The 19,156-nt window shown below is 38.3% G+C and overlaps 1 protein-coding gene across 1 annotated transcript in view; it reads right to left on the bottom strand.

Annotated features, from left to right (window-relative positions):
* Positions 1 to 19,156, bottom strand: part of map2k5 (mitogen-activated protein kinase kinase 5) — a 55,382-nt gene that overhangs the window by 1,961 nt on the left and 34,265 nt on the right. The window contains exons 20-21 of the mRNA XM_044135216.1: positions 14,904 to 14,965; positions 13,876 to 13,921 (exon numbers count right to left, since the gene is read on the bottom strand). Of these exons, the coding sequence (XP_043991151.1) occupies positions 13,876 to 13,921; positions 14,904 to 14,965 (108 nt within the window). The remainder of the gene's footprint in view (positions 1 to 13,875; positions 13,922 to 14,903; positions 14,966 to 19,156) is intronic.

The raw sequence follows: 19,156 nt of genomic DNA, 5'->3' as shown, positions 1-19,156 counted from the left end.
GGGGAAAGATGCAAGCATTTCAGGAGTTGACCAAAAACCTGGAATTCAAATCTTCCAAATAAGAAAAAGACAAAAAAAAAAGTTTTTCCCCACCCTTTATATATTTGATCATATTTCCATATAAACTCACATTTTTTTTAAATGGTAGGAAATTATTTTATTCAAATTTTGTTTACATAAACTAAACTACTATTGATAGAAAAACGTTTCACTTTCTACCTGAACATTGCAAAAAACACAAAATCTTACCAAAAGTCATTTCGGTTTATTCATCTCAGTACACTTGAAATAAGACAAAACTAACACACAAGTACATTTACAGCAAGATTGAAGGTTGTTTTAAGTAAATAATTCCTTAATACCGATTAAAAAGCAATAGTTGCACTGGCAGATTAATTCACTCAGACATTTTTCAAATAAGTGAAATAATCTGCCAGTGGAACTAAGACTTTTTCATCAATATGAAGAAATTATTTACTTAAAACAAGCTGCTACATCTTGCTGAAAAGTTAGTTTTGTCTTATTCCAAGTCTAATAAGATATTTCCACTAGAAAATAGACCAAAAACGACTTTGTAAGATTGTGTGCTTTTGCAGTGTGGAAGTTACACTTGTGTAATTTTATTTTGAAATGACAGTCCGAGTTTCATTAAATATCTGCTCATATCATTGCACGACCCCCACAGTAACTCTTAAGGCAAAATAACGGATTGGCTGTAAAATCAAAGGTAATGAGCTTCCTCACGTCTAACAGCCATTAGGTCTCTTTCACTTAACTCCACATTATTATTTTTTACTATTGAACAGACGGGAGTCGCAAACGTTATTAGGCCTTTATGTAGAAGGGTGTGAGAATTTGTGGGATTTGTGCTTATCCCCAAATATGGACCACGAAATGCTGATAAAATCCAAAATAAAGTAAACAAGAACAGCAGTAAAACCTGTTAAAAATTAATGCCCGACAGATTTGAAGCGACGACGTCCCAGAGAACATCCTGGGTCTAACGACCTACTTGAGCTGTATCAGGATATAAAGTGAGATGTGTAACAGAAATAAAAATAAAAACAAAATAAATAAAAACGCTTTAAAAATGAAATTCAGAATATCTCTGACTGCTTTTCATTAGCGGAGCAAACAAATCACAACGCATATTTTTCCACCTGGTGACTGACGGCTCGTAAAGGCTGTTATACAGCGCCGGTGTTCGCTTGCAGCAGGACTGGAAAAAAGAGATGTCACATGTGAGCTCTCAGTCGGAGCGAACCCGGTCACCCAATCCCCCTCCACGGCTTTCCAGAGAGAAGCCAGGGGGGGCGGGGGGGGGGGGTCGCAGAGGTCACCCGGAGGTCAGGGATGAAACGGGAGCAGGTTGTAAATGAAACAAATCAACTCAGGCTGACCGGGAATTTTCCCTGAGATGTCTCAATGTCCAATTACATAAGCAGAGGCTTCGCAAGGAAGCTTTAATGAACTTGTCAGCACTGATTTCAGCAACAACAAGAGAGTGTAGATCCTAACAAGGAGATCGATCAGAGCATAAAAACAGACAGAGACTATTGTTTGGTCTCGTCTAGACGGAGCACACGTCTCACGAGCTGGAGAGTTTGGCAGAATTTGAAAACAGATTGGAATCAAGTAGGATTACAATTGATCTTTGTGATCAGAAGTCTGTTTCTTCACTTCACTTCCTGTTTGCACAGTAAGGAGCTACACATTTACGTCTGACAGAATATGGTGGACCCCCCGTATTAGCGGGGGTTAATGACCACAGACAAACATCTATCAATACTTAAGATTCCCACTAAAAACACTTAAATAAATACTTGTTTTAACAGTTCAGACACCAAATATACCATATTGTGTATTAATAAGCACAGTGGAAACCGCCGAAGGATTGTCACAGAAACTAATATAAACAGTTTTCCTTATTTCCACCGTCTAGCTAACAGCCAATCAGTGTTAAGGAAAATAAATGACACTCCTGGATTGGCAGCTTTACAAACCCCAGCCAATAGCGTGTCAAGTAGAATTGATGGGTATGTCAGCTTCCAAAGCCACATTTTATTTCATATATTAGATGTGCTCTACAGAAAAATCCATAAACAGTCGTTTGAAAATAATTTGGAGTTATGTTTCAAAGACAAATATGTGAATATGCAGCAGTCCTCTGCATCTCACTGAATATTTAGGGGACAGAGAGGAGACCAGTTAACATGATAATTGTGTTTTTTAAGCATTTATATGAGCATATGAATAAGTAATAGTCTTGTGCAAACAGAACCCCGTTGTATTTAGTGGGAAGAAAATATCCAAAGCTAGTGTCTTCTATGATCAACAAAGCTAAAACAAAGGCTAAATACCAGTTAGATATTCCTAAACACTATAAAAAAACATCCAAAAAATACCAGTTTAAAACATTTTATAGTCAGTGTTATCATTATAATTTGCTGAACACTAATGAATTGATTTTAGTATAATTGCAGCTCTTCACAGCAAGCCAGAAAGGAAAATGATAGCATGAAAATGACTCCATTTTAATCTTAACACAAGAACAAAAATACAAATTCCTGAGCAATTTCCTTCTGATATTCAGAATAAAAAAAAAATTAAAAAAATTATCCGACGTTCTAATTGAGTTTCAACATCATATAGTTGCAATGAGACGACTTTTGGCTGTTTCCCCAACTATGTTTGGACGGCATTGTGCCAAAACCAATCATTTTCCACAACTGCTTTGTGCCATTTATTAATTTTTGCCAGTATACTGGAATATTAAAAAATCTAAATATATTTAAAAAACACATTAAAGTAGATTCAGTTTTATATGGGTACATTTGGCAGTGATTTGTACTTCCTCAACAAGCGTAGAGTATAACCTGAGCTGATATCTGCTGCAGGTTTAATACCCATATACACAACACAAACCTGCATTACACAGCAGATACAGTTACTGTATAAAAGGGGAATAAGTCACAATTGAGGATTTATCAGTTTCTTGAAGGAGAGTCATGTAAATTAACCCAGACATGAATTAAATGCCATGGGATAAATGGATGGGAAAAGGTCCAAGTGACCCTAAATAATGAGGTTCGGTTGGATCCAAGTTGGTGAAAATGGTAAAAGGTAGGTTGGGTATCATCAATCCCCTACTTACTGTTGGTTATTGAAAATAAGTAAAATGTCTCTGACCCTCAATGTTTAGAAGATTAAGCTTCCCGACTAACGACACGATTCTAACTTCCACCACATATTCTGCTGCCAACTTATTGTTTAAAGCTGTTTTAGTTAAAGGATAAGCAGCTTTCCATTAGCCATTTTCTATATCCCGCTGCAGGTTTGCCGTCGGATTTACACTGTGGACTCATTAAACACCTCTCAGCAACAAACAAACAGGTTCACACCATGTAAAATTAGCAAAGAACTAGGACACACTGGTGGTGATGCTCCACTTCCTCCCTCCCAGGGGTCTTGTGGTCTATTTCTGGCTACACAGGGAAATATGCGGGCACGAAAATTCTCTAAAATCAAATTCAGGGTGAACACTGTTGCTGCTTGCTTGCTCATCAGGGTCCCTTACTCACAGTTAACATTTTAACTCACCACAGCAGAGGAAATGGTTGCAAACTTCAGAGTGCTCCGACTGTGAACAAAGTGTACGGACTGTAAAGGACTGGCGAAAGCCCCATCAATCCTGTTGCCCTTCTAATGGGCAGCTAGGGTTAACACAGTCTGAGGTTAATTACTGTCATATCAGTGTGAGCATGTGTGTCAGCGAGAGACACACACTTCCACGCGCACACAGCAGACGCTCCTGGTGCCCCTCTAAGAGCTGGACATCCATCTCATCAATCTTTCTTCTTTGTCTCTGCACTGAACAAGTGATGCAAGAATAAAAAGAAACTCCTAAGTGACGTTTTCCTTTTTTTTCTTGTTTTAAATGAATCTCTGGAACCTCTGCTCCAGAAATGAGCCCCGACATGCCGGAGGAATCTGCTGGAGTGTGACCTGGAAGAAGGTGGCTGTCAAAATGCACCAGTGCATATGCAACATGCACACCATAATGAGGTGGGTGAATTCGCTGGCTTGACCAAAGGATTCGATGTGGTCAAACTCTGAACAGCGGCAAATCTTAAAAACAAAACGTGTTGTATGTACAATGAGAAGCACAACATAAATGCATGTCTAAGTAAATATGTTAAAACCCTTTGATTAATAAGACAGATTGGAAAAATACTGTATAAATACAATCTGGTAAATCCAGATGTGATTAGAAATCCCTGTATGAAATATGAAGACTACATCCTTGTTTGTATGAAAAACAAAAACCATCCACTTTGCTACACCTTTGAAATACTAAAACTATTTATTCCTGAACTCGATCAATTCACATTTTCTTAAAAAAAAAAGAAAAAAAAGAAAGAAATTTCCCAAATAGAGTTAGCGCAAATCTCATTTAAAAATTGCTCTTTAGGAGCTATAGACAACATCACAGGAATTTAAGGAAGCTGAGTTGATTTCAGAATAAGAACTTGACAAATCAACTAAGAATCCTGAAAGGATTTCAAGAAGAAATTCAGTGAATTAATGTTGAGTTGCTTTGGTCACCAAAGAAGACGGCCGTCTTAGTCTTGGGATGGAGCGTCGCGTCGTTTTAAATCCTCACAGTAAATGGGTAGAAAGGATAAAAGTCCACAATCTGACAATCAGTACAATACAAAAGTTGAAAACAAAACTTGAGCTGAAAACCTGATGAAAATATTAAATAAATAATCTGTGACGTTTCAAATGAGTAACAACATGCAGATGAGAGAGGCCACCGCTCAGATTATTTCTTAATCTGAGCGATATTCAATTACTGAAACGGTTTAGGATTTTAACAGTTATTTAAATCGCAATCAAAATGCTATCATTTATATAATTATTAAGTCTATTCATTTACTCTTTTCTTATGTTTACTTCAATTTTTATTCATATTTTTAGTCGAATTCAGTTTGTGGCCCTCAATTGTTTTCGGTTAATGCTTAAAAAATGTAAATGGTCCAAGCAGCCTTAATCTACAGCTTACTGAAAAGGAAGTAGAAACTTAAAGAAAAATATTTTATCTATTCTTTTTTTCAAATTTTGATTATTATTAATATATATTTTTTTAAATCTTTTAATCCTCATTGGATAAATAGGCTTGGACTGTAAAAAAAAAAAAGCCTCCTGATCTTTCCTCTCCCTCCTCCACACATGATCATGTAATAATTAAATTACCTGCACCTTAAATTAAGTTTGAAACCTACATTAGAAGAGTTATGAATGCAGAGTGAATAACTACTCGCTGGATCAGGTCATTCAAGGTGTTGGACTTTCCGCCGTATTAAAGCAGGGTCAGAGGTGAGACGGGAGAAGGACTCATTTAAAAGTTACATTAATCACCGTCTTGCCAAATCAAACCGGGATAATCACCTGCAACTGCCCTGCTCAGAAGGAACTGACCCAAACCCAGGGGAAATTCTACCTAACACTTTAATTGTTTGAAGCCTTTGAAGGGTCTGTTTAATCCAAGATTAATTTATGCGATTTTAAATAACTCTGCGCATGATTAATACGCCGAGATGAAATTAAAAGCAGTTTGGGGCAATTATTACAAGGGACTGGTCAGCACCTCATTAGAATGGTGTTGGAGACAACATGGCGAGTGTGTGTGTGTGTGTGTGTGTGTGTGTGTGAGAGAGAGAAAAAGGTGAAGAGGTAGATAGAATAACTGGGTCTTTACGGATTTGCATGCTAATCACTACATCCCACTGGAAACTTGTCGGCAGTAGGCGTGTCCAGCCTGTGATGGATCCAAACTTCTCTGAGGCGTCTTAAAATGCCATTTACCCTCAACGTCTGATAATCTGTGCATTTAATGTCCACACACCACTTCTCCCGATGCACAGCTCTGTCTCTGTCCAACGTTAAGTCGCAGATCTACCTCTGTGCGCCGGATGTCTCCAGAGAATTTGGACGTGAAGAATTAATCTTTTATGCCCTCGCTTAAGGAGCACAGTGCTCCCAGGAGCTCTGATTTTAAACAGTGAATGTCGCAGCAACACAATTTGTCACTGAAGAGTCTACAGAGGAATTGGATTCCTTGTAGACGACTCGCACAGCCACGTTTGACCTTAGAAGTTCTTATTTCAGGCACATTTTAGAAGTGGGTGTAACATTTAGCAATATAAATAGAAAACCTGCCTCCACTTTCTACCTTGGTGATCTTCTAGCACCACTTGCACAGACTGTTACAAAAATGCTGATATGGAAGACCAGCCTAAACAACAGATCAGACAAAGTTTGATGATTCACAGACTAGAGGCGAGTCCAATAAAAAGTACAGACATGGTGGGTTTAACTAAGGACCCTGTAATTACAGTAGATGGGGAACTTGGGTGTTAGATGGTATCTGCTGGATTCCTTGGTTGTCAACCATTTGACAATTAGCACTTTATGAATCCTTGAATCGGACTGAATGGATTTGTGGTGCAGTGGATCGATTATATCTTTATGCCACTGAATCAAATGTGGGATTGACTGAACAACAACTTTACAGTAGTCTGCAAACTCAAAATACTAGAAAAGAGTCTCAGGGGCATTCTCTGATGAGCTTTACTTCCTGTTTTGAGCAATGTATGTACCTTAGCAACTCCACAGGGCATCCGTCTCACCCTTTGATTAGGACACTCAAACGAAGTCTTAAGTGCGGAAGCACAAATCCCTAGTCTACTGTCCTATATGTGTTTTTTGTTTTGTTATTGAAGAGATGTCATTTGAAAAGCAGATGGTGCAAGAGAAATTTTGTACTCAAAAGTGGCATGCATCTCCAAAAGGCTACTAATGTGGGCTTACATGGTTCAAATTTAGAAGATTATAATTTATAAGAAGCCATTTTTTTGACATGGACCCCCACCAATGTGTGCTGCCCTTTTGACACTGCAGCAACTGACTGCATTACATCACACTCTTTCATAAATGATTGGATCATTCTGGGTTACTGCCTCAGTGCTTTAGCTTTTCTTTTTTTTTTCTTTTTTGTCAGTTGTATTTTTAAATACTGTTACTTTCTGTGCAGTTGTCAATCATTTTCATATTATCTCAACAACTTCAAACTACTCCACAAGTGTAGCAACATTGTTTATTATACACTAGCAATTATTGTCAAATTGCTTTTTAGCTTTGATCTTCATTATAAGATAAGTTTTACGGTGGTTCTAAATCCAGTTCTTATACAAAAAACTGACAACAGCAGCAAAAGCCCAAAGTGTCAATGGGGTTTACATCAATGAAAACCCAGGGGTGAAATGTGAAAACATGCGTCAGGGAAGGCGCTGACAGAAAAGTTTAGGAGGGAGACGACACCAGTGGTTAGACACAGGAGGTGCAATAATACAAAAGCACGCAAAAAAAAAAAGACTTTTCATACATGTATTGATGTCAACATTAAGACGTGGGATTTTTTTTTTTAGAGAGAAAAGCTTAAAACTTTAAAACGACTTTGTTTAAAAACTATAACCCATGATAGAAATCCCCCCCAAGAGAATAAATTCTTGGAAACAAACTGGAAAATCTGATTTATCATTCAGTTCTTACTTTGAAGAAAAAAAAAAAAAAAAAAGTTGCTTCAGGTCACTGCGTTCATATTAAAAGACTATAAAGTAAAGTTACAATGTGCATCAGATCGAAAAGATCTAAAAAAAAAATGTGCATGAAATCTCAATGCGCTATGGACAAAATAAAGCTAAATGGCTCCATTTTCCTCCCCAGTAATGTGTGTGTTTGTGCAAGTCAAAACCAACCTGGAGGCGAGTACGAGAAAAGAGGGGCTCATCTGGTCTCTCTGTGGCTAAGAAATCTGAGTGTATCTGCCAGCGTACACATGGACGGCAGAGAACAGACGAGCAGGATGGGAGGGCTGCGTTTACAAGGGCGCTAAAAGGCAAAGGTTGTCGCAGAGGACCAAGAGGAAAGAGAGAGAAAAACGCGGCGCAGAAACGATGCTGTGAAAATCACAAGCTGTAGAAATGTTCGTTATATTAATTCTTGGAAAGAAGCATTGAGAAATATCTTCCAATAGGATCACAGCAAAGTGCTTTTGGTGAGTCTTAAAAAAACTCACAAAAGGAGTCATTTTAGGAATTTGGTGATCGAGAAACTTTTATTCCAAACAAACTACTGACACTTCCGGATTCCTGGAAAGATTGTTGACTGACTGAGTTGAGTGGAGTTTGAAGCAACAGATGTTGTGGATCTGAGCTTTAACAGCAAATACTCAGACTAATTCACGTGTAAGTGCACATGTGTATCTAACATTCCTGTTGGTCTTTTCAAATGAACGAACAATTTATCGTGGAATGCGTCAACTTTAGCGATTATACCACTACAAGAAACTCAGGACAGTTCGGAGACACAACATTACGTTCTGTGGCGACACAAAAAACTAACTCAAGGCTGAAAAAATATGCATTTCTAGGACATAGTAACTTTTATTATCTGTTTTAGAATAGTGTTGCAGTTGTTAAATAAAATCCAAATGGTCAGACCTCATAGTAGTGTCTTTTTATCCCCATTTATTTTTTTTATAGCATGAAACCAAAATCTCACTCGTACATGATGGGTCACAAGCAGATAACCTAGTGACCTACAGAATTGTTTAATGTTTATATTATGATGCACAAATTAAGAGCCATATAAGAAAATAATCTATTCCAATGGGTATAAAGACACAGACAATTAGTTCACTTCTCTGAAAAGTCAAGTTCGTCAGCTGCTGAATCACACGTAAATGTTCTCCTGCTCAACAAAAATAAAAGTTTAACTTTGGCTTCAAGTGGTCATTTTGTTTGGTTTAATAGAGTCAAGAGTCAACTTTTGATGCTGCTTGAGAGAAAACAAAATGCTTTTTACGGGGCGCTGCATGACCAGCTGCAGTTCACACACACCCAGCTGACTGAGTGAGGAAAGCCGCATGTTTTGAGAGCAGTACGTAGGAGCATTATCTGGATCACTTAAAGCAAGAAATGTTGCACTTTGTGATGTAAAGTTTAACTTTTTACCTTGCATTTTCCTTTTCTACACTTAATAGCCTTAAGGTAAAGTACATCCGTGTCTGTTAGATATCAACAACGTGCTGTAAGTTGGAGCTTTGCTCAGACTGTTGGTGTGTGAGGGTCATCTTGAGGAGAGGGAAGAGGACGTGTGGGTTCAAAACAGAGATTAAGTTTTGTGTTTGACTGCCAACAGCCAGAGCACTGAGAAAAATGGCTGATATGACAGTGCTCCCCTTGTTGTTACAAGATTTAACAAAACTCCCAAAGAGGACGGATTCAGTTCTCATCACCTTAGTTAATTGAACATTTCATTATATACAGTACATTAGCTAAAGATTTCAGTGTTTTGCTACAAACAAAACACTGAACAAGTAAGTAACATACTTATTTTTATTTTCTTTTTACAAAAATTTAAGTCTTTTATTATTCTGACCAAGAATAGTGAAGTAGCATTCAGGTTTCATTAGATTGAACTACGTGATCTTTTTTTGACCTTCTGTGCTCTTGAGACTGTCCATAAAGCAAAGGCAATGATGTTATTATGACTAAGTGAATTTTGTAAAACGTGAAAGCTTTTTGAAGTTAAGATATTTTATCTGATTAGGTTAAAACTCAACAGAATGTATCTTTGTCCTTTAATTCTCTGGTAGTTACATGGTACTGAGAGTCCCTCAGTTCTTACTTATAATCTGGAAAACAGTCTTTATGAAAAGGAAACAGATAGGTTTGTAAAAACAGAATCTACTTTTCCTAATGCCATCTAGTGTAGATGTGGCAAAAACACTGTGCATTTTTCTTGAGCACAAAGTCAGTAGAGTGTGAGGACATCTCTGTCTGCTCAGCTGGACTAAAACTGTGGATCAACATAGTTGAAATTCGACTGCATTGTGTTATTCAGATTACTCTATCTTCTATGCTACAAGTTATACTTTTATATAGTTTTGCTAGACATAGAAATTATAGTCAGGTGCAACTTATATTTGCTTTTTTCCCTCTTTGTGGTGCATTTATTGAATGTTGAGTTAGATGTTACTGTCATAAGCCAAGCAAACAGGAGGGAAGCTACACATGTGTACTAAAAGAACGTGCTGCCAGGAGAGGATTGTTTGCAGTTCTGGTTTCCAAGAGAGGAACAACAAAATATCCAACAGCCTTCCAGTCTCAGGGTGAACTCCCTGGGCAGACAGCAGCTGTGTGAGCCAGGAGAGACCAAGCTGAGAGACCGGACTGAAACTGGAGCAGAAGCCGAAGCGGGTACCCGGAAAGTAAATAATGAATGTCCGAAAATAGAGGTACTCCCTGTCTGGTTACATGATGAGGCTGTTTTTCTGGTACCTGACCTCCAGGTTTTCCTTGGCTGGGGCACATCTCCATTTTGTGAATTCATCTAAACCTTCCCTTAGGCTCCAGTGAGGTATTTAAACATCCAAATAGTGTGTAAATCCTTAGTTCACCTTTATAGAGACCAACTCTTTCACAATCTCACTTAAAAATAGTTGTTTCCTGCTTGCTCCTGTGTTGTTAGTCATTATATTAGCGTGATTACCAGATGTTTAAAACTGATTCCATGGGCTCTCCATGCATCCTGTTTCAGTTTTAGAAGCAAGATATTTATCAAACAATATCCTCTTCGTTTCAATGTTTTGGAATATCTCCATAGCAATGTCTTTGAATCTAGCTAGACATGTTAGTGTGGCGGAAACTGGTATCCTTCTGTCCAGGTGACTACTGAAAACCCTACATCCTTTTGCAGCGGTGTATACCCAAGATAAAACCGAAAACTGTAATGGAAACAGTGATGACTGTTTCTAACCGTAAGATTGTACGGCTGGTTACCATGGAGACTAAACGCAGGCTTGTGGAGGGATGTTGTTGACCAAGAAGTAATAGATTTTTCCAGTTGCTCTCAAGTGAAGATACACTTCATCTTAAAGACAGTAATACTTCCTCCATATCATGAGAAGAAGACAAACTATTTTGTTTCAATATATACATTACATAAAAACTGCCAATCACATTTTACAGGCACAGGGCTAACTAAGCCTGATCTTTGTTGGGCTACATTTGAAAATGGTAAGTGGGAAAAATGCAAAGAGTATCTGAATGAACTAAATGAGTGATAAAACTGCCAATAAGTGTTTCAGGTTTTGTGATAAGAAAGTAATAGTTGATGGCAACATTTTCTAGAAAGTTCTCACATAGGAACAATTGGCCTGAACTGGGTTTGACTTGGCTGAGCTAAATGCTCATTCAGACATTTGGGTTGTGTAGTAAATATACCTCCTTTCAATAGCTGCCTTAATTTAGGACATTGATAAAATAAGTGAACAGGACGCAAAGGTTTGTCTCATCAAAGAGCATCTAATGGGACATAATCCCAGAAACAACAATAGCATCAAGAATAGCTTTGCCACTTATAAGAGAGAACACAAGATGAAAGCTAATGATAAACAAATAGCAGCAAGTTGAGTGTATACAGTCATAAACCAACATTATTTGCTCAGTCCCTGCGCTATTGTGTGATTTTCTACATTACTTTCCATAGATGAAAAAAAACAAAAACGTGAGAGTAAATGGTTGCACTTTTTGTGTGCGACACAGGAGAGAAGAGGAGCGGCGACTCGGTGCATTAACATACAGATAGAATAGGAAAAGAGTTTTAATGTACTCAGGAGGCTGGAGGAATGGAGATGTAGAATGAGAGGTGCGGAGGAAAGGGCCAATGAAGACGAGGAGAGAGAAAGACAATCAGCACAGTGGTGACACAGAGGCAGGCATCCATGACCTTGTATCTCAGTTCATCATGCAGGAAAAGAAATGAAAGGCCTACAGGAAGGAAAGAAATATATGAGTAAAGAGAAGACGAGCAGGATGGAGGGGAAGATGGAGTCAAAAATAGAGAAAATTCAACAAACAGCTCAGGGATCACAGATGAGCGTGTTACCACGAGAACGTGAAGAAAAAAAAAAGAAACAGTGACAGGAACGACGACGTAAACAGCTGCATTAGAACAGCACTGACCCGACCCAAAGGATGTGAAAGCTGTAAGGACGAAATCTGTGACTATAAAAGGAATATATATATATATATATATATAAACTTACTGAAAGACAAAGATAGCAGCTATCAGGTCCAGTAATCTGTGACTGTACACAAGGAAGAAGGAGAGAGTGGGGACATCCTGTGCTTGGGGACAAGTGGGACATCAGAGACACTATTATCCAGGGCAAAACAAAGGGGACAAAAAAGCTCAAGGATGAACTATGAGGACAAGTCTGTGGGGTCAAAGTGACGCTTTGGGCGATGTTCTGCTGAGAAATCTTCAACCCCGAATTCAATGTGAAGGGAACAACCTTCCTAATATCCAGTATCTAACCTAATATCTAATTGGTGCATTTTATAAATTTAAAAATGGTTAAGAGGTTAAAAGTTATGAGAACAAGAAGAAGCAACACTTATTTTCCTATGGAAAGTTCTGCGTGACCGGAAATTGATATTTAAAGCAGCAAATAAACCTGAAATCCCTGTTCAACCGACATTTTACTTTACTCCTCCTTTCGGGCGCGAGACTGAGAACATGCAATCTGCCAGCGGCTCTGCATTTACACCTTGCAGCACTCTGTTCTGCAAACGCCAACCTTCAGCACTCATTTCTCTGTGGACCCGCAAGCCGCTGTCATTGCTCCCCGACGCAGAATCCTCACTGTGTTGCAACTCTTAAAAGCCCGTTAGAGTAAATGTCTGGTTTCGTGTGCTAATGCCAGAAGTGAGAAAACTGTCGCGGTCACACCGGGCCAGAGATGCGTTGGCTTGGCTGTCAGACAAGATGGAAAGAGCTAAAACTTGGCAAAGTCGATTTTATTTAACTTTTTTTTTTAGATAATCTGGTGCTGTTCTGATTATTGCCAAAAATCATTCCCAATTAAATGAACCCTAAAGCTAAAAATAGCAATAAACCTTAAGTTAAACAAATTTAATAAATTAGTTATTTAGTTATTCTGAGCAAAACAAACAAAAACAACTCATCTTGCTTAACAAAATTTGAGTTAATGGAATCTTTATATTTGTTTTTTGCTTTTTTAAAAATATTTCAAGAACAACATTTACTGATGTGTTTGTTACTTTTACTTGTTCTTGCTAAAAAACCAGTTTACCTAAATGAAATGAAACAAAAAACTATGAATTAAATAGCGCTAAGAAACCCAGCTACTGGATGAAAACTTGTAATGAAACTGTTTTCATTACATTTTATCAGTCAACTTTTGCTGTATAAAAGTTGAGTGATAGGTTTTAAAAAGATGATAAAGCAACGAAGGACTTGTCTTTCTTTCTGTTTAGGTGCAATGCTTGCCAGATGCATTGGCAGTGCTTTAGTTTTTTATTTTAATTTCTTTATGTCAACTCATCAAATTTTACACGGTTGTGAAACCAAGTTTTTCAACAAAGAAATTATGCGAATCTCGTGGTTCCCTTGGGACGGCCGTTTAAGTGGAGAAATTGAAAGAAATACTCTTGAAGAAGGTGTCGAACCTGCCTCAAGGTTTTCTGCGATATGAAATCCTTTTGTGGAAGCGAAAAGTTAATTCCTGTCGTTTCCACACGCCTCTACCAACATGGCGGGTCCTTGACCCAAGACATCACTGCCAGAAACACAACTGCGTTTCCAAAAGACACTTGAAACTCTACCAGAACACATGAATGTTAACACCGTCTGTACACACTTATAACAACAACAACAACAAAAAGAAAAATATGTTTTTATATCCTCAGAAGACTGTTTAATAGGAGCCTCGGTTTAACTTACCAAGAGATTATTAGGTGCGGGTCTCTCCTTGGGGTTCTTTCGCATGCTGAGAAAAGAGAGACACAAGCGGAGAGATTCCAGTCATCATTCGCTGTATTGGAAAGTGCAGAAGAGCTATTTTTGTTCTATTAACAAATGCATACTTTCATTAATAAACTGATATATGAAAGGAGTCTTTCTACGAAATCCTTCATGCCACAGAGGCTGAAAAAAAGAAAGAGTGAATAGCCATACAACACAGGTACGGTAATTTATTCCACATAATTAGAGAATTTGTGTGTGCGTGTCCTCCATATTGTGTTTACTGTGATCCGTCAGAACGACCGACACGGGGGACTGTGTGCAGTTACTCGTGAAACTGCTTTATGTATCATAATGAAAGGGCCATGACCGTCTAAGAATAGTCAGACAGTAGAGTACAAACGCTGCACCAAAGCAGGACGGAGCACCTGTGCAGAGAGGTGTCCTGTGTGAGCAAATACAGCCGCCACGGGGGACAAACAGCAGCTGCCATGGTCTGCTGGTGAGCACTGAGCACACACGCTCATACACAGAGCATGCATGTGGTTTGGGAGTGCATGTAAATGTTTGCCTAACTGTAAAGGTTACAAGTGGCTAATGAATCAGAGGCAAACAGGGTAAACACTGGATTTGGTCCTCATGCATTAGAAAAGCAGTCACTGTCAAAGGGACAGCTTTTAATCTATTGCTAGCAGCTCCAAATATTATGGCTCAAGCCAACTACGACAATGAAATCACACACACACACACACACACACACACCCAGGAACATGCACTTTAATGCCATTAAATACTATAATACCCTTGATTCATTCAGGATCATTTGGCCTGTTCATGACAAATATGGCCTGTGGGATTTTGAACTGTTCAGTCTGACACACTGGAGTCAGAGCTGGTCGGTTTTTGTTGGTCACAAAAACGAGAATAATGTAATATAAAATCACCCAAAAACAGTTGAAAGTGTTTAAAGTATAAATCATTTTAAAATATTGGCACCAGTGACTCACCACTGAGTGATGAAGTGAACAAACTTTTCACTGAACTGTCCAACGGGAAGAACTGGAGGGTCCTGTAGGAGGAAACAAACCCATTTGTTTAGAAAACAACAATTCAATTAAGGACAGAAAAAAAAATGTCTTTTTAAAATATTTTACTCTTACTTTTTGCTAGGTCAAAAATGTACACACACCAAGCTCAATACGCCTTTAAAAAAATTTGGGAACTCTCACATGATGATTGTGATGTCATGACTTTGTAAGCTGCTGCGGCACAACTGTGGATGTATTTAAAGGCAACACCTCAAACACACCACTTCCATGGGCGTAACTTCTTATGGGGCCGGGTTTTGGGTCTAAGGAGTGAACTTAGTTTAGGTAAGGTTTAGGATTAGGCATGTACTGGTAATAGTTAGGTTTAGGGTAAAGGTCAGCAGCTGAGATTCATCTCAAAAATAAGTGGAAATCAATGCAAAGTCATTGTGAAGACAGCTTCATTAGCTATTCTATTTAGGACCATTTCTGGAATATTTACTAACCTTCTCAAGGTAAATAAATAACTTTCAGAAGCCCCGTTGGTCCTTCTGAAGACATATGGGCCTAATGGTGGACCCCTTGTCTGTGATTCACAGGTATGGTGTGAATTAGGTTAAGTGTTAGGAACAGTCTAGTAATGGTTAGGTCTAAGACAAATGTCTGAGGTAGGTATAAATACAGTTACTAAAATAAATGGAAGTCAATACAAAGTCCTAATATGGGTAGAAATACAAACCTGTGAGTGTGTACCTTGAGTAAACTTGATGTCCAACTTAATGTTATTTTAGTTTGCCATAAAGTTCCTGTCTCCAGGTGTTACAGCTTACAGTTATTATCATCATCTAATATTAATGAAACATTGCTTTGAGTTAAACATGGTTTCATTATGGGAAGAACTGTATATTTGTATAAGAAGCATACTTCATAAAAACCAAAAAAAAAAAAAATGTCTGACATCCGCTTTGATTTAAAGATGGTAATTGTGACATTGTGGCCGTCTCTACCAATAGGAAAGTCTCTGGGAGTGGACATTGTTAGACATGGTCACTCCTGTAATCGTAGGGCGCTGCACTTTGTTTTAATCTTTCAATCCACAAAACATCTATCCTGTGGTATTTCATGTGCCTTCATATATTGTATAGATAATCATGGTGGGCCGGCATGGCCAAAAATGTCAGGGCCATTATCCGGTCCCAGTCCTGCGCTGGGTGAAGAGGAAATAAAGGAATCAGAATCTGAAGAGGCTTTGAGGTTTCAAATATAAGCAACCCACCAAATGGCACAGAAAGATGAAACCAGATAAAGAAGCCAACACGACAAAAGCTGCTGTGAACGTTTTCAGGTCATTCAAATCAAGGCCACATTTCTGAAGGAAAGGTATTCATGTATGAATTTATTATTTTCTTTAAAAATATACTGTTGATTTTAAAACATGGCAGCGTTTTGTTCCCCAATTGATAAATGCAGAATGGGAACCAGCTTTGTAGGATATCTTCCTGTGTCAGATTACTGGAAATAGATTGTGCAGAAACTAAACACATTGGATGCAGTCACTAAGGTGCATTCGAAATATAAAAATAAACTTGACTTTTCAAAAATGTGCTCTAGTAATACCACATTTAAAAAGTATATATGAACCCATAAAAGCTTGGCAGATATAACATTGGGTTACTGGTTATATTATTAACCTCTAAAATGCTCTATAATGCATGTCTGAATTAAGACCAACCAAAAACTGGGAGAAAAGGTCCACAACCTGAACCCCATGCCCATCCTTTGACATGTACTTTGTCAACGTTGGCTCTCTGAACCATGTCATGCAAACCATCTGTGCAACCATCGCTTTACCTCATTACTTCATTTTGTTCCACTTATTCTGCTTCTGTTCTTGTTTTGTGCTCTCAGCAGAACAGTAAAATAAAACAAATAGGGCTTTTTCATGTTTCTGCAACTATGGTAGTCAATTCCAACAGAGAAAAAGAAGTGAAGCAAAGTTTGGGCTTCTTGGCATCCCTTCATTTTTTAAGATCCAATCAATTCTGAACCACTGCAACATAACAGAAGGTAATGTGAGCTTTAATAGAACTGATAAAAATCCGATTTAAGAGGAACCATCTGAAAAAGTTAGTTGGTAGGCGGATTATTTAGTAGATTCTAATTCCAGAGATCTGCACAAAAAATGCTTATTATTTATATACACACACACACACACGAAACCTTAATATCTGAATTCAAAGCCAGGCATTTATTCAAATGCCAAAAATTAGACCTCTTTACAAGCACCACCCTGCTGTGCCAGTAAAAACACCTCTGGGCTGTGTTCGCCATTCCTTAATGCTCTGATCGGCAGCCTCCCGCAAAGCATGATGCATGAACCCATTTAAATTAACAAAGGAACGGCTCCCTCATAATCTCACTGCACTGCACAGTCGCGTCGCCGCTTGGATGAACAATATATCATAGTACATACACAAACCTGCACCCACAAAGAAATGCCCTTGAGCACCACACACTACAAGCCTGACTGTATGTTCTCTGCTCGGACAGACATTACAGTCTGAATGCACACTCAAAATTAAACCCAGAGTATGTTTAAAGAGTTGACCAAGCAAGTAAATGCATCCTTTGTGTAGATTAGACCTCTGTCCACACTCCTCACATATCTGCATGCACCTTAATGCACCTTTTTTTTTTTTTTTTTTTTTCACAGACACAAACATGTTATGCATTTATTCATGTCCCCAGCTGAGCGCAACACTGCTGCAGCTTTGATGTGGCAGCAGGCGATGGCACAAAAGACAAGCAGGCTGATGAAAGTGACTGGCCTGTTTAAATTATTCCACTGCTTGTCAATTTGCTCCACTGTAAGACGGCGCGCGTGCGTGCTTACGAGGGTACGGGTAAATATACATGTCATTGCCATGAAGCAATTATTAGGCAAAATTAGATCAGTAATTACAGGCTTGAGAATAAAGTGGGAGTTCTTTATTAGGGAAGCCGGTTGCTATTCAACAAACAGAGGAGAGCCGGCACATTAATGAGAGAGGACAGCGGACAGATGGAGGGAACGACTGCAGAGAACGTCCAATTTAAGACCTTGGCTCAACGGCGCGAGCGTTTTTCTCAGGGACACACTAAAACAATCTAAGTGAAGAGTAACTAAATTAACGTCAATTAAACATACATGTGGTCTTAAACGAGACTCATTCTCTGTGTCATAAAGGTTAATAAAGCAGCAATTATTTGCTATGTAATAACAGTATATTTGCTTTCCTCTGGTCTGTCTACCATCTTTATCCGTGTTTTTCAAGGCGTTTAATACAAGAAAATGTTGGACAAAGTGCAGCAAAATTACAATAAAGTCTGCTGACAACCCCCCGCCCCCCCCACACATCTCCTATTCAGAGTAGCGGCCTTAACGTTACACGCAGACAATTTTAGGGTGCCTTCACGCAAGCCCGGTTTGTTCACTTTTATTAAACACTAGTTCTATTGTCTAGAAAGTCTGATTTATTTTGGGAGGCCTGAATTTGCAAACTCTGATTCAGACTTAAAAAAAAAAAAAATCACACTCTGGTCCACCTAAAACCTGAGTCTCGGTTTGGTTGAAAGAACTCTGCTTTGAACACCAAGCGGACCGGACAGCGCTCCAAACGCAGTCTTCTTCAAATTAATTTATTTTTTTGTCATTTTCTTCATTGGTTCTTGATGCAGCGCCACTACATGTGAGGAGGGGAACTGTTGTTTTTTTTTTTTAAAAAGAGTTTGGTTTGTTTAACACAATGCAGCGTGAAAAAGAACCGAACCAGCTAAAAATGTAACAATTGTTTTAATTCTGGTCCCCAATCGAACAGAGTCTGCTGGACAATCAGGTGTGAAAACACCCTAAGATCCCGACTTCATAATATTTTAGATGCAATTGACACAAAACATTTTCAGCACTATTATTCTTATAAGAAACCTTTAGATAAAACACTGACATCTCTGACTCATTCTATTGAGAGAAATAATAAAAATATGATGATTCTAATATCACTGAGTGGTTTCTCTAAAAATATTGAGGCATTTCTTGTAATGGAAATAATATGAAGAGTTTTTATAAAAGTTTCCATCTTTCACTAATTCAGTCAAAGGTAGAGTTGCACTCAGTTCATTTCATACCAGCCAGTAACAGCTTCAGCTTTCCTCTGAGGTCTGAATCACTGGTTTCGATTTTTCTTTGCCTGTGA

The sequence above is a fragment of the Gambusia affinis genome, linkage group LG02, assembly GCF_019740435.1.
Source record: "Gambusia affinis linkage group LG02, SWU_Gaff_1.0, whole genome shotgun sequence".
NCBI lineage: Eukaryota > Metazoa > Chordata > Actinopteri > Cyprinodontiformes > Poeciliidae > Gambusia > Gambusia affinis.
Note: the sequence above shows the minus strand (reverse complement) of the source record. Positions and strands in the feature narration are given on the sequence as shown.